This window comes from Eurytemora carolleeae, unplaced genomic scaffold, assembly GCF_000591075.1.
Source record: "Eurytemora carolleeae unplaced genomic scaffold, Eaff_2.0 scaffold979, whole genome shotgun sequence".
Lineage (NCBI taxonomy): Eukaryota > Metazoa > Arthropoda > Copepoda > Calanoida > Temoridae > Eurytemora > Eurytemora carolleeae.
Window position 1 is genome coordinate 103,532 of NW_019396877.1, and position 16,359 is coordinate 119,890.

The window sequence follows — 16,359 nt, forward strand, 5'->3', positions numbered from 1 at the left end:
TATTTAGTTATCGAAAAAATGTCAAAGATCAAAGACGACCTTCAAATCGTCTTGCTACCGTCATGTAAAATATTCCTCCTTTTTGTTAAATTATTTAATTATGACTTTTTCAGAAGAAAAGGAGCAAGTGAAGGGGGCATTTTCTGTTGCTTAGTTTTGCCCCACCTGGCTCAAATCATGGATACGCGCATTTTCATTTCCTGGAAAATTTGCATAAGCCGTACTCTACGTTATTACTGTTTTCCCTCAGAAGTATACTTGGTTATGTATTAGAAAACTTCCATACGTAAATATATATTAAGAATTTATTTAACTTTTATTTCACATCTAAATCAATTTAATATTCTTGTTAATATTTAATTATAATTTTACTATTTTCCAAATCCTCCTTTGCAGGCCGGACTCCTGAAATCAACCTTCATTTCAATCATAGAACTATAAGATTAATTTTTAAATCTGATTAGAGTTTGAAAAGTATGAAATAGAGGTGGTTCAACGTCTGGTTTAGATAGAGATGGGAATAGAAAGTTCAACCTCTTTTGCTTGATTCTCATCTATAATCAAATTATCATAACAAGCATTTTTTCAAGTAGTGAATTTGATCCTGAATGGCAATTAAAGCAATATATTACAAAGTGCTTGATATTTTATGATAAATTTTCTTACTTATTACCAAAATTTTTACTTAGTTTAAGAAGACTAATGCTTCACTAATCCCTATTCTAAAATGAAGGTTGCCTTTCAACTCCTTTCCCCTCCCCCCACTGCTCCGGGGTGTAGGCATTTATAGACAGAGCATGAACTCCCTCGCTCAGCTCCTAGAATCAAGATGGAAACTCGTTAAATTGACTGTAAGGGTAAGTTTAAGTGACCCTCCATGCTGCAAACATAGCAATGCCCGATTTACAACGGGACCCGTGAAAGCTTGATTTGATCAAAAATGAGGAAGATAAAGCAGCGCGTTTTCCTGACTCAAAAGTGTCTCCAACTCCATTGCTTCTTGTCCCTTTAAATGGAGTAATGAGTTAAACTCGTATATCGTCTCGTAGCTTGGACGCTTAACGAGAGAGGGATATATATTAACTCACTCACTCCGTCCATTCAAAATAATCTTTTTTACATAATCTTTGCAAGTGTAGTTATGGTAATTATATTTATGGCATCCGCATATGGAAGAAGCTGTTCCTTTCTCTTTATTATTTTTTTTGGTCTTAGATTCAAAAATCGTATGAGCAATATCATAATCTTTAGAAGAAGAAAATTATAATGATAGAAATAGCACAAGTGAAAGCACTAATATTGAAGAACTTTTATGAGGATACTAAAACTAAAAGAACGCACATTTCAGACACACATGAAGGACAAACATTGAGGACGCACAATTCTAAGCATGCTAAATAGAACACATTATTGTGGACGCGCAAAAGTGTGCAATTGAACATACATTACGCATCACAGCTTTAATACAGTCGTCGTCGCATTTATCAATAAAATGAATATGACTTTTGATTTCAATTTTGATTTATATCAAGCTTTTAAATAACATGGATGAACTATAACATGAAAACAAAAAGATGCTGTCAATTAAAAAAGCTTCTCTTTAATTACTTGAAAACTTGTGTTTCGTATAACAGCTTTTCAACAATCAAAACTTAAATAAAACAGACGACTTCACTGTATTGATATGATCGCCAACCACTTTAAACAACAAATATATTAAAATTATTTCATTTCGTTTTATTTTCAAATTTTTTAACTTTAAAAATAATATAATATCATATTTGCAAGGTTCTTTGATTTTAATGATCGTGAAATAATTTCAATTCTATAAATCTCGGAGTGTGTTAAAATATACATTCATTTATGTCCACTTAATAAGCTCATGCTCCTAGACCTGGACCTCGAGTTTTAATTGTAATTTTTACATACTACTATTGCTATTTTTGGAACCAAGAGCTACTTGGGTGTCTCATGAAACTTGACAGTAGAAAGAATACGTTTTAGAAATAACAAGACAAGAAAATTTTGTGATAGTAACCTAAAATGTTTACTTCTAAAATTAGGTTTACAAAAGAATGCCGCAAACTGTTTTAAAGGTCAAAGACGACCTTAACTAGTCGTCTATGTACCGTCAAGTTTCCCAAGACACCCTGTATGATGTCAGAATAATACCTGCTTTAATGTATCGTTGACTAGACGATGTCTCCCAATTAATTTCACATTTTCAAATTTTTCGCTCACCACTACAACCTGTCAATTATTAAAAGGTTAATTTTTAATAGCTCCCCCCCCCTCAATCTACGTAACTTTATTGTTTATCTGGAAAATGTTAGATTAAACAAAAATCCAATTCACTATGTTAATATGGTTTCTAAAATTAATTTCTATCAAACCATGTCCACGTGATTATCGAAATCCAATTTAAGCTGCTGCAGCAATATCAGATTTTTCTGCTTTCCAGAAGAAAGGACTTGCCTTAATTTTATTTTTCAACAAATTTCTACGATGTCCTTATTTTAGTAATCTTAGACGTCGCCATGTTGATACAGTTAGACACATTAAAACTGTGGAAGACGACTAACAGTTTTAAGTCATGATCTTAAATAGTCCACTGAAAAAATATCATCTTGATATTCCACAGTTTTATGCGACTCACTGTATAATTATTTTGGAAATAAATTTTTATTTCCTATTTAAATTCAAAATCATTTAAAAATAAATATCCCTGGACAATACATTTTACCTTGAAATGTGTTTCTGAATTTTTAGGAACATTGTGCATGTAGGATTCATTGATTATTTCAAGATGTAGGGGACACAAACTCTCCTATAGATTAAGGACCATATAGGATTCATTGATTATTTTAAGATATAGGGGACACAAACTATAAATTATGGACCAAGTAGGGATACATGGAAAACGAATGTATATTTAAAATCCCGATCGCCTGTATGTCCACTGCAGATCGCTGTATGTCCACTGCGGATCGCTGTATGTCCACTGCGGATCAAGGAGTAATCTCTTAATCTTCTCAGTAGGATGATCATGTGGAATATCGATTAAAGATTAAATTTAATCTACAGATTAACAAAAGATCGAGATCAAGCATTGATCTCGAAATCCACAATACAAGAATTCATAACTCAGGGAATTTTACGGGAATATAATATTTGTTATTGGTCGATTCCTGAAGTTTGTTGGATATCCGGTTGTAGATCGGCCCACCACCTGAATTTAGAAATTATTGATATTTATCAATTATTTAATATTGATTATTTATGGCTTTCAAATCAATTTTCAACTATTAAAGAGGGACTATCGGCGTTATTTCAAGTTACCCGATTACCATGGATACCCTTGAAACCTTAATCTTATTTAAAATGTTGAAGAAACCGTATTTTTTCTGACTTTAACAGTGGTTATTCCTGTGAGTCTCGCAGAGAAAGCACAAATAAAATAAAATCAGGCTTTTAGGGATGTCCTACACCTACACACAAAAAATTGAAGTGACTATACTAATCAATAATGAAGTGAGGTCTGACGATTTGTATTCTTTGTTTATTTTCACTTGATTATTAAAGAAAACCCTCTACGTGCGGGACAAGATTTCTTCCATAACCATCGAAATAGTCAATTAGACTACAGAGTGTCCCACGAAACATGACAGTAGCAAAACGATTTGAACGTCGTTTTTGATTTTTTATTTATTTTTCTGCATTTATTTGTCAACCTAATTTTAGTAGTGATATTTTCGAGTTTAATAATCCCAAAATATTTCCCGAGATATGAAGATTTTCGTTCAGATTCCGTCAATTTTCGTTTTATTTAACAAAATTGAAATCTGAACAAAATTCTTATATCTCCGGTAATATTGACAGCAAAAAAAGGCAGACAACATTTTTGAAATGCCAGGACCAAGAGAAATTTGTGAAAATTTTTCAAGAATCATACATGATAAAGTAGGTTGCCGACTGGATGTCACAAATAAATTATAAGATCAAAGAAAACATTCAAGCCGTTTTGCTACTGTCATGTTTCGTGGAACACTCTGTAGTTTAATTGACTATTTCGATGGTTATGGAAGAAATCGTGTCCCGCACGATCAAGGCTCGGTCGTGTCTCGCAAATCTGGGAGGCTCACTAATTTATAACCAAGGCTCAAGATTTTATCTGGAATGTCCAACCGTCCCTCTCTTACAACGATTCTAAGGATCCGAATCCGCAACATTTTGGCTTCCTGGATCCGCATAAATATGGGGATTTCCGGATGCAGGGGGGGGAGCAAAATATCAACCAAATACTGTTAAAAAAAAAATGTTTGCTCTCAAAACCCAATTCTGGACTGTTGAACCAGAGATTACTAAAAAATCTATTATATCTAAATGGTTCATCAATTTAAGCATTTTAAAAAATCGAAAAAAAATAAAACTAAGTAGATAATTCGTCTTTTATTAAATAAAATTGATAAAGTTTATGACCTGTATCCGGATCCGGATCAAAATGAAATAGATGCTTCAGTGGTTTCTAGACCCCAAATATTCTGTAAATGATCATTATACCTGATTGACTCATTCTCCGTGTAGAGGTGAGAAGTGGACCTCTCCACATTAATCAAATTTAATATCTGTAAAATTCATAAAATAGCTGCTAAATATTGAATTTATTCAAAGTATTAAATATAGGTTTATGATAAAGGCAGATTTAATCACAATTGTATACTGTAGAGGGGATCACAGTGCAATAGGGGGGTAACTACGGTAAGGAGCATACTTATAGAGCAGGGATTTTCTTCAATATGGATTATAGTGCAGAAATTACTGCAGCATGGATCATAATGCAGGGATTCCTACATTTTGAATAATAGTTCAGGGATTACAGCAGGGTGGATCGGTGCATGGATTACTGCAGAATGAATCCTCTTTAAAGCAGAGATCAGCGCAGTATAGATCTTGGTACGATCCTTAGTATTGTTCAGTGAAGGAAATACAGTAAATGATCGACACCATTCACTGACGATCACCGACGATCTACGGGACGGTATGGGGTGGATGATGGACGGTGTAATACATCTACTGGATCGGAAGAACTTCCTCAGTTCTCTATTCCCTGAGAAAAAAAAATAATTTTAAACATTTTACCAGTAGAATTTGCATTTTTTTTCTCAAAAACTACTATTTTATTGACAAATCAATTACTTTCCTAAGAATCAGTGAATGTGCATTTATAAAGAATTATGATTATTAGAAAAATTAACATAAAGTTTTTATAAATTATTATTTAAAAAATGATGAACCTGGTGGGAGGATTCTGCTTGAGTTGAAGAAGAATACCACGCATGCGCGACACATCCTTAGTGTTCCGAGTATTCTGGAAAAAAATAGAATAGATTTAAAACTTGTACATAGATTTTTTCCAGGGGAATTATTGAGGACAAATAAAAGTAGAAAACAGGGGGTCAAGTTTTTATTTCTCACCATCTTAACAAAATTTTATCGTATTTTAAAAATAATTCAAGAAATTTTTAAGAAATATTTTACAAATTTACAGGGTGACCAAAACTTTTTTGAACCCATCCGTACAAAAATCCGTACATTTTCAGAAGAAATCCGTACAGTCCGTACAATTTTCGAAAAACAATCCGTACAATCCGTACAATTTTTTTTTAAATTTAATTAAACCGACTTAAAATTTATTATTAATGTTCCAATCTACATTTCTTGATCTGATTTTTTACTAGTCAATAAAAAATAATTTTGAAAAAATTTGCAATTTCAATCCGGAAATCTAAATTTATGAGTAAATTATTTCAAAATACCGTTTCAGTCTTGGCATTTTCAAAATGTGGTCTGCCTTTTATGTGCTTTCCAATTCCATATTACAAAAGATATTGAGAATTTGATTCATATTTCGACAGTTTTGGTTTACTTTAATAAAATTGAAATCTAAACGAAATTGTTAATATCTCCTGTAATATTGACAGCAAAAATACTGCAGACCTCATATTGGAAATCTCAAGACCTGGCGTTTTCGTTACAAGATGTGTTAACTAGAATACCGCAATTATTGTGTTCATGAAAAAATGCCACATGGATATAAAAGCTGTCACTTAATTACCATGCTTATTGGGACAATCTGTACCTTAGCGCTGAAATCACATTGTTTGGCTACTCTCTCCCACTCAGTACCAGGCTGAATATCATTGATCTAAACAGAAGTTAAATAAAATGGATTCTAGAATTTAAATTTAAAAAATTACTAAAATACGTTCGGCATATGTTAACCTCCGACTTAAGTTTCCTTACTTAACAACACATGTTTGATGACCTCCGACACATTTTTGTTGAACTCCGAGTCAGACACATGATTTTTTACCTCCGAAAAATGTTTATTTACCTCCGAAAAATGTTTGCTTTCCTCCGAAAAATGTTTGTTTACCTCTGACTTATGTTTGTTTAACTCAGACACATGTTTGTTGACCTCCGACAAATGTTTATTAACCTATGACAAATGCTTGCTTTCCTCCAACACTTGTTTGTTGAAATCCGACAAATGTTTATATTTACCTCCGAAAAATATTTTTTTACCACCGACACCACATGTTTATTTACCTCAGCCACATGTTTGATTTCCTCCAAAAAATGTTTACCTCCGATACGAAGGTCTCCTCTGCGCTCCTGTTGTTCTCTTTTGTCTTTTGAAGCTGCTCCTCATAGTGCTTATACCTTCAATAAATAAATAAATAAATCAATAAATCCATCAATCAATCAATCAATCAATCAACCAGAACATGGACGACCGGGAAAAAAGGAAGGGAAAAGAGGGAAGGGAAATTGAAAAAGAGGGAAGGAAGGGAAGAGGAAAAGGGAAAAATGAGAAGGGAAGAGAGGAAAAAGGAAAAAAAAGGAAGAAAAAAGAAGGGAAAAAGGAGGAAAAAAAAGTGAGTCAATTTTTCAGCCGCCGGTTTGGCTCACAGAATAAACTAAGCAAAACATTTTTTGGGAAAAATATGACATTTTTTCCCCAAAGGCCAAAGGGAAAGGAAAAAAGGGGGAAGAGGGAAGTAATTATGAAAAAGGAGGAAAAAGAGGTAATTTATTTTTTATGTCTGTTTTGGTTCACATAGAACTCACCGTTAACCTCAGCTATGATTATGAAGTAGGTTTTAAAAGCAGAAACCTGATTTTTTTTTCAGATTCTGAAAGCAGACTATGTCTATAACTACCATGTAAATTTTTAGAGATCCCTGTCTAGTCCTTTTTTAGAAAATTTCATTGAAACTTTGTTATGTCATTTAGACTGAAAACTGGTTAATGAGCTCTAAAATATTCAAACCCTGAACAAACATTTCAGTGTGATTATGTGTATTCAAGGTATTTCATTAAAAAAGAGTCTGAACCTTTTAAATTTCAGTCTCTATAGACGAATAGTCGAGAAAACAAGATTTACTCATCTAAAATGTGCTTAAATTTTTATCCTTTGAGGTTTAAACCCTATAAATCATTGTTTATGTGGTTGTTTTCCTCCGATTTGTTAATTTTACATTCATAAATTTATCATATGATAATAATTAAGCAGAAAGGCTCAAAAAACTTCGGATTGCCTAATAATCTCTTGAAAACTTTTCGAGTCAAACGCCTTTTTTCAGTCTAAGCTATACAACAATTTTAACTGGAATTTTCTCAAAAAGGACTAGACAGGGATTTCTAAAAACCTACACGCTAGTTTTAGACATAGTCTACTTTCATGATCTGAAAAAAACTCAGGTGTCTGTTTTTAAAACCTTCTTCATAGCTGAAGTGAACGGTGGACTTTGCAAAAAATGTTGGGAAAATATACCATATTTTTCCTTTAATGGCAATTTCATATTTCCCCCCTTTATAAAGCTAATCTGTTAGTATTCACATTTATTACTAACAGTAACCTATTTAAGGCACTAAAACGCTCCATTATAAAACTAAAATCCCATTATTTAACTAAAATTCATTTTCGTAGGCTGCGTTACCCAGTAAAAACGCCGAATTTTAAGTCGTGGCTTTGGGATAAAAAATATTTGAAAAGGGGCGCGGGGATATGAGTCTCAGAACTTATGTAAACCCAAGACAATCATTCAATTAGTCAATCAGTTACACCGTCATTCAGTCCATCAGTCAAACTATCAAACTGTCAATCATTCAATCAGTCAATCACTTAATCACTTAATCACTTAATCATTTAATCATTTAATCAGTTAATCAGTTCATCAGTTAATCAGCCAATCATCCATTTAGTCAATCGGACAATCAATCAATGCTCAAAATTTCTTAGCTCTGTCCTTAGATATTACTACTTACCAGTCGTTGAGTTCCTGTTTTGCCTGCTCCTTGAGCTCCTTTCTCTTTTTCTCCTCGTTCTCATCCTTCAGCTTCAGCTTCTCTTCCTGCTCAATCTAAAAAACAATGAGAATTGACATTTAATTTATTTTAAAGGGACTATTAGTGTAATTTCTAGTAACCCTTCATGCAAAGATGGAAATGTCCAATTTATAACGGTAGAATTAATTATTAAGCAAATATCCAGAATTATTTTCTACGAAAGGGACTAGTAATGCATGGGCGGGAGGATACTTGAAATTAACCTTAAAGTCCCTTTAAAAAATTGCCTATTCTTATATTTAAAATGGAGAATACTTTATGACCTTGTGGCTTCTCAGCCAGACTCATGTTTCCTTAAAAAGCCATTAAAAAACTTAATGGGAGAAGTTTGAATTTTCTTATCTTTTGAAATTTTACCCTAGGCTTCATACTTAGTTTAAAATCTTTAGTACGGCATTTGATTTTTTCTGCTAAACTTTTTATTAATGTACCTTTAATCATCCCCTGGCATGCAAGTTTTTTTATTAATGTACCTGTAGAAAAACCGTTAATCATCCCCTGGCATGCAAGTTTTTTTATTTAAAACATTACAAATTAAACTGAAATACAAGAATTAGAATTTTTTTCATTTTCTACCTTCCACTTCTTGATGGATTCTGGCTCTTCCCGCACATTGATGTTACCCATTCCATTAGTCAGGGTTTCCATCCCGTTCTAATCAAATAGATATATTAATAAAAAATAAATTTACAACAGGTCTTCCTCCAACTGAATCAACAAAAATATCCACGGATCATCAAATTCATGGTTCATCAAGTTTTAGCAAAAAAATCTCTAATTGGTTCTGGATGAATTTTTTTTCAGGGCGTATACAGGATCCGGATCCGCATCAAAATTAACTGGTTTTTAAGCACTGGTAAAAAAGGTAGATTAAAAATTTACAATTTCAATCACTTATTTCAACGTCAAAATAAAACAATTCTTAATTCTTAACATAAACGCAAAAAACTTCTGTTCGTTTTAAAATTTACTCTGTTTAAAAAACAAATTCAAGAACTAAAATAATATAATTTTCATTAACAAAACAAGCTTTTAAAAACCCATAACCTGATTTCCTTAGAATGAAAAAATGTTTACATGCCATGCGAAGCATTCGTTCATGCTTGATTAACAAACAAAACTTTACGATACTTTGTAAAGGCATCAAATTAGAAAGAAAATTATGAACGAAACACCATAATAATGGTTTGAAGAAAAATACGTGTAATCGGTAAATAAGAATAAGGATGAAATTGGACAAAGTGACAATTTAAGGACAGTTTTTATTCTGTTAATATGTTACAGACAAGATTCATGTTGTACCATGCCAGAAGGAAAATACAATTCTAGACATTTAACTAACTTTGTTTGAATACCATTGTACATTGTGAAGTAGAGGACAGATAGAGAGGGAAAGAATATAATAATGAAAAAAGGGAATTTACTTACAAGGTTTTTAAATCACTTTTAAGAACATTCTTCGTTTATTTCTCAAATTAAAATTTACATAAATCGCAACAGAATTTCGAAGGATGGGAGGGAGTGGGGAGGGGCATTTATTTTTTTCAGGGGATCGTCTAACCTCGCCAACCTCTTGAAACATATCATTGTCCGAGCCAAGGAATGGGTTCGGGTTCTCAGACATGAAGAACCCGTTGTTCTCCTCCAGGGTCGGGTTGAGAAAAGAAACCTGCACCACCAGAAATCAAGAAGGGAAAATACTCGAAACATACCTTTTTTAAGCAAGGGATGTAAAAAATCATGATTAGGTTTCTTATTAAAATTAATTTTTTTTTTACTTTTAACTTATGGAAGAGATTTTGAGAAAATATGGTTTTTGAAAAATGTAACGAAATTATGATTTAATCCCTAACCATTAAAACCCAAATTCTGAATCGAGTATTTCACCAACTTAAAAAAGAAGAAAGATGTGCTGTCCCAAAAAAAGAAATAATATTTTCTAAAGTCTGTTTTTTGAGACAGTTTTGTAAAAAATTCCGAAGGTAGCAAGATTAATTAGTGCATTGTGCATTTTTCACTTAAAAACTGTGCAATTAAAGATTAATTCAAGGTACTGTTTATAATAAAAGATTAATTCAAGGTACTGTTTATAATTAAAGATTAATTCAAGGTACTGTTTATAATTAAAGATTAATTCAAGGTACTGTTTATAATTAAGAACATGTAGAAAAATGTCTGGCAACCATGTGTCAGATAATACTGCAGAAATTAACAATATAAACAGTGCCTTCAGGGAATTTGAATAAGTATGGGGAACCCGGAGCCCGCTATTTAAAAAATTCGGGAAAATGTGGTTTGGGTCTAAGCTGTCGTTGGGCCTTATTTACGGCTTGAGCTTTCGGATTCAAGCTGGACCTAGCTCCTGAAGTCGAGCCGAAGATCTTGCAGCTGTCAGTCTAGAGACACAAGCTGTCGTCAGAGTTGGGTTGAAGATTGGAAGTCGGGTTTAAGGAATTACGGCTCGAGTCGAAGTTTTTAAATCACGGGCTTGGGTAAAGTAAATTTTTACTTTCCCGAAAATGTACTTTTATAAGATTTTACCGCCTTTAGAAATGGAAATCCGAAAATTTCTAAATAACAACTTGGTAGAGTAAGATGTAATGCTCGGTAATATTTATCAAAAGACGGTAAAATACATTAGGAAATTAAAGAATGCATAAAGAGCGAAGAATGAGTTAAAGTTATAGACTGCAGGAACAGTTATTTAACCTGAATAGCATCATCTTCTTGCTTGACTTCTGTATTAGGCTACAAGAAGAATAGTTAGAATAGAAGGATCAGAGTAATAGGAATCATACATTATTTATGTACAAGGGTGTATAATTTTTCAGAACCCCTAAAACAAACATACAAGCATAATAACTTGTGGGGGGAGGGAAAAATTTCTTAAGGGACTGACTTTTCATTAAAATATACACCCCTGTTTATGTAGTTTAACGACTACAAATGATTAAAAACCACGCAAAATATGTTTAACATTTCTTAACGGTAGAGAGATGAAATATTCCTTCCGATAAATGTTAGAACAGACAATAAGAATAAGAAAAAACCTAAGTTTTTAACAAATAAAGAAATTATGTACAGAGTACATTGTTTAGCAAAAGATTATAATTTATGGTACATTCGGTTGCTTTATTTCTTTAAAGGATAATCACGAAATAATACATGCGAAAATATTGAAAGAAGGGTAAAGAAAATTCACCTCATTTGATGAGAAAAAATCCATATTCTGGAAAATACCAAAGTCAGAATTTGGAATAATATTTTAACCGGTTTTTTTAGTTTTCAAAAGACATTACAGGGGAAGAAAGTTCCAAACCGTGATTTGGCCCAGACCTGACACTGAGGTTTGGGCCTAGGTGTTCAAGATTCAAATTTAAAATATGTGCGAAAATGGGAAACCTTGGATTGTTTCGAAAATGGTACGGGTTTTAATTGAAAATGAACGATTACTCACAGTTTTAATTTTAGAAAAGAATAATATGTTAGAAATAGTTTTTTAAATGATACAAGCACTCGGCTCAAGAAGAGTTACTAAAACGTTGATCATAATATTTGTACCCAAAACTGCAACTCAGTGTCAGGTTTCAAACATAAGCATGGTTTGGAACATTCTTCCTCTGCATTAACAAATTGAGTAACATGTAGTGTTTGAAACAAGATATGCACCATCCAGTAAGGGGGGTTGATCTGTTAAAATCTCAATTGGTTCAACCAGATTTGTCTGGAGTTTTAAAAAGTTGAGGCCCAAAAATAGCTTAATTTTGGACTAACAAAATGTCCGTCTTATACACATTTTTTGTCTCGAGAGAAAACCCCATTTTCTTAAAGTCGTGTTAATATCCAATTGTATGCTTCTCTGGGTGAAGCAAGTGGAATTTCCAAAATCGACCTCCCTTTCTATGCAGTAGGCAATAGGCATGCAATCAATTCAACATTGTTTGTGCAAGAAAATTGATTTTTGATGCAAGAAAAAGTGCAATGTTTGATTTACAGAAAATAGTGCAATGTTTAATTTGCAAGCTGAGCAAAATGTTTGATTTTCAAAAAAAAAGGGATTTCTCACCGAGTTCTCTTCTACCTGGACTACCTCAATATCCTAAATGAAGATAATTTCTTAAACAACTTTTTGAAAAGTATAATTTTCCGAGAATTTTTTTCCAGAGGGGCATTCTTTCCAGTGGAACATTTTTTTGGGAAAAAATTATTTTACAATTATTTTTTTTAATTATATTTTTTGAACATTTTTTTATCCCCTTAAAATCTTAAATACCTGGGGTGGAGAGTTGAAGCCCATATCTTCGCCAAGTTCAGCTAAATCCTCCTAAAACATATCACAGATTTAGTTAATAATAATTAATAATTACAATAATAATTATAATTGGACTTCACATGAACACAGGGAAGGTTTATTAATGATCAAAATTTCAAAAATTAGCCTCCAACAAAATTCGATTTTAATTAAATTCTAAAAAATCCGCGACATTTTATATATAAAATCTGCAAACTTTTTTATTGTTTTACAATATATACATTACAAAGAGAAAATGTACATTGTTCACAATTGAAATAGAACATGAGCAAAACGCGCCTTGAAAGCCTAGTATATTTAAACGTTATTAGTTATTATTTTTAACCCCGGAGCTTAACCCGTTCCAAAACTGACCTGTCCTAAACTGACCAGTTCCTAAACTAACCTGTTCCTAAACTAACATGTTCCTAAACTAAAATCATCCTTAAACTGAATTTTTCCTAAACTAACCTGTTCCTGGGCAAGAAACTCTGCAGCAGGATCAATCTCTGCAGCAGCAGGAGAATCAAAAGCATCAAAACCGTCCATTTTGGATTTTTTCTGAAAACAAAAATAGGTGAACAAAATCTACAATGGTCAATTAATACATGCAATTTAACTTTTGAGCCTCGAATTCTTTGACAACATGTTTCCTTGGTGGTTTTAAAAAGGGAGTGTTCATGAATTTTAAAATGGGGTACATATTGAATATTGCATTTTTCACACCGATGCTAGATTCTTAGTTTCTTAATACTTGAACCAACTTCACATAACTACACGAACACTCCCTTTAAAGGGACTGTCAACACAATTTCAATTGACTCTTCATGCAAAGATGGCAATGCCCAATTCACAACCTTACCCTTAAAAGCTATGATCAAGGATGAATTATCCAAACATTATTATTTTCAATAATGGTTTCCCTTAAAAAGTGACTTGCGCAATTCTAATGCAGATAGACATATCAGAATTATCTGAATTTAATACATTTAAATCTAGAAAACCCACAATTTTATCCACATAATTAAAAACCGGTTTCAAAGATACCGTTGTAAATCGGACATTGCCATGTTTGCATGGAGGGTAACTTTAAATTACGGTTATAGACCCTTTAAACTCGTCCACGTGGATAATATCTTCTCTTAAGAATTGTTTCCTAAAACCAGGACTGATGGTTTGAAGAGTTTAGAGATCTTTACTTCGCTCCGCCATAGCAGCAGCTGCAATATCTTGAGGGGAGAGTGTATCTGTATCAATTCCCTAAGAAAAGAACACTATCAGTCAATTCTATTTTTAAGTAGAAATCTCTGTTTATCCGTCTGTTTTTTTGGATGTACGAGCATGATTCAAAGAGATTTGCCCAGGGGTGTATATAATTCCATATTTTTGATTCTTTCCCCCCCCCTCTAAATTTTTTTTGAATTCCTTCCTCAAACTCGACAACTCAAAATACATAGATTTATTTAAGTATCATCTAAAAAAATTTACTTATTCTTACTTAATTAAACAGTTAAAAAGTCTACAGGGACATGAGACTGATTTTCTTGGTTCTTCCGAAGCTGTCCAAGAGATATATCTGCAAACTTCAGTTTGGAGTACTGTCTGGAAAGTCTGGCGTTGTCCATCTTTCTTACAAAGGTCATCTCCTTCATAAACTCATCCCTGATTTCAGTGATGATTTTTTTCTTTAAGATATGAAGAGGAGGAGCATTAAAAGCTATGATAAGCTCTCTTGAGAAAAAGCTTGATGTGAGGTTTCTTCCTTTATTAACTAGTATATTCATGAGGGATCCCACACTTTCACAGTAGGCTTCAGTACATGATTTGATATTAACATGTTATGAGCTTCCTTCATCCTTTTCTCAGTGTGTCGAGGCTGTTCAACCATGTAAACTGCAACAGCCTAAATATAGAAGATATGTCAAGGCTGTTCAACCATGTAAACTGCATAAGTCTAAATCAAGGAGATATGAAAAGGCTGTTCATGTTCAACCATGTAAACTGCAACAGCCTAAATTAAGGATATATGTCGAGGCCGTTCATGTGTAACCTTGTAAACTGAAAAAGCCCAAATCAAAGAGACATGTCCAGGTTGTTCATGTTCAACCATGTAAACTGCAACAGCCTAAATCAAGGAGAAATGTCGACTGTTCATGATCAACCATGAAAATTGCAACAGCCTAAATGGAGAAATGTCGAGTCTGTTCAGTGTTCATGTTCAACTATGTGAACTGCAATATCATCTTCAAGTAAACAAGGCTGCTAGTGTAATATAAATAAAATTAAAAACATTATTTTAGAAGTATTTTCTTTCCTTAATTTTACCAATTAAAAGTTTGCAATACAAAAAAAATCCTCTTCAAATTTCCAAGATCCAAGATTGATTTTGTTGCAATTCCCTTCGAAGAAAGGAGATAAAAAACAGATCTGCATTATTTTATTTTTATTTTCTATTTTGTTTTTTGTTCTCCTGCATTTAATAGTAATGTACGAAAAGTACTTTACAAATGCAAATTTTATTGTCATGTTTGCTGCTCAATATATTAAATTATATGTCTTCCATAACAGAGCTGTCGATATTAAAGATCTCAAATATCATATATTCCTGAACAAGTATATAGCGAAAAGATTGGTTAACCCTGTGATTTTTAATTATTCAACTTGTTAACAATATTGATTTATGTTTTCTTAATAAAAGTTTAAAGAAGAATATAACAATTAATATAATGTTTAATAGTTCTAGTGATTTATATAATGTGTAATAGATCTAGTGATTTATCCCCCCCCCCCCCCGTCCTCTCATCGATACATCACTTTTCCCATAGTTACAATTAAAAAGCAGACAAGCATTTTGGTAATTTCCTAATGAACGATTTTTGGACCCCCCCCCAATCAATTTTGTACATGGATCTCATATGTAACACATGGATAAAATTGGTCATGTGGCCGAAGCACCCGGCCCCCTAGCCTGTCCTGGCTGCAGCGCTCGGCCCTGACGTTGTCTTAGTATAACCGAACACTAATATTATAAAAAATAAATAATAGTAATTTTGCTGAAAGTGGTCATGTACATAATTGATGGGATGGGGAAGGCGGGGGATCCAAAAATCGTTCTCTAGTACAGACTCACCTTTTTATAGTGGGGGGAACATATGATATTGCTATTGGAGGGGGAGAACGAAATTTTTCCCAAACTAAGGTTTTGAAGTTTCCAATTTCCAGTGTGACAAAACTAACAATTTTCCTCTTTTACCTTAACTTTCTTTATTAAATTAAAGCCGATATTATTCCCCCTCTCCAGATCCGAGATGGAGGGGGCGAAGCAACAAGAAAAATATTCAACCTTATGTCTTTCAGAAAACAACTAACCTTATTGTTAAAATTTAAAGATTTAGAAACACAAACGTCTGCACATCCAACCTCTTCAGAAGTTAGATTTCTAGATTAAAAATAATTATAACAGTTTCCGGTAATTGGTATATTCCTAGAGAACGATTTTTGGACCCCCCCCTCCCTCCTGTCAATTTTGTACATGGATCTTATATGTTAGATATGGATATAATTAACCATGTGGCCGCAGCGCTCGGCCCCCTAGCCTGTCCTAGCCGCAGCGCTCGGCCCAGAAAGTGTCTTAACCTAACCTAACCCTAAATAAT

General features: G+C 33.0%; 3 protein-coding genes across 12 annotated transcripts in view; all 3 read right to left on the bottom strand.

Moving 5' to 3' along the window:
- Positions 1-303: 303 nt before the first annotated feature.
- On the bottom strand, positions 304-4,648 carry LOC111709635 (bolA-like protein DDB_G0274169). The gene is made up of 6 exons (XM_023483402.1): positions 4,561-4,648; positions 3,186-3,229; positions 2,744-2,824; positions 2,173-2,250; positions 739-818; positions 304-405 (listed from the first exon to the last, which is right to left on the bottom strand). Exons 1-6 carry the CDS (start codon positions 4,607-4,609, stop codon positions 372-374), a joined length of 366 nt encoding a protein of 121 aa, XP_023339170.1. The 5' UTR covers positions 4,610-4,648; the 3' UTR covers positions 304-371.
- LOC111709634 (clathrin light chain A) lies at positions 4,625-13,973 on the bottom strand. Of its 10 annotated transcripts, XM_023483392.1 has the most exons (13): positions 13,751-13,973; positions 13,175-13,526; positions 12,686-12,736; positions 12,494-12,511; positions 11,615-11,641; positions 11,122-11,160; positions 9,974-10,081; positions 8,989-9,066; positions 8,332-8,426; positions 6,648-6,723; positions 6,140-6,205; positions 5,295-5,368; positions 4,625-5,107 (listed from the first exon to the last, which is right to left on the bottom strand). In XM_023483392.1, the coding sequence occupies exons 2-13, from the start codon at positions 13,250-13,252 to the stop codon at positions 5,101-5,103; spliced, it is 717 nt and encodes a 238-aa protein (XP_023339160.1). In that variant the 5' UTR covers positions 13,253-13,526; positions 13,751-13,973; the 3' UTR covers positions 4,625-5,100. The 10 variants fall into 10 exon arrangements, with proteins under 10 accessions (XP_023339160.1, XP_023339162.1, XP_023339158.1 ...); XM_023483394.1 differs by lacking the exon at positions 12,494-12,511; XM_023483390.1 differs by lacking the exon at positions 13,751-13,973 and having other exon boundaries at positions 12,479-12,511.
- The window catches only part of LOC111709632 (mitochondrial import inner membrane translocase subunit Tim10 B), a 2,819-nt gene continuing 348 nt past the window's right edge, over positions 13,889-16,359 (bottom strand). Inside the window, exons 2-5 of the mRNA XM_023483388.1 lie at positions 16,073-16,142; positions 14,539-14,606; positions 14,227-14,365; positions 13,889-13,963 (exon numbers count right to left, since the gene is read on the bottom strand). Of these exons, the coding sequence (XP_023339156.1) occupies positions 13,889-13,963; positions 14,227-14,365; positions 14,539-14,606; positions 16,073-16,142 (352 nt within the window). The remainder of the gene's footprint in view (positions 13,964-14,226; positions 14,366-14,538; positions 14,607-16,072; positions 16,143-16,359) is intronic.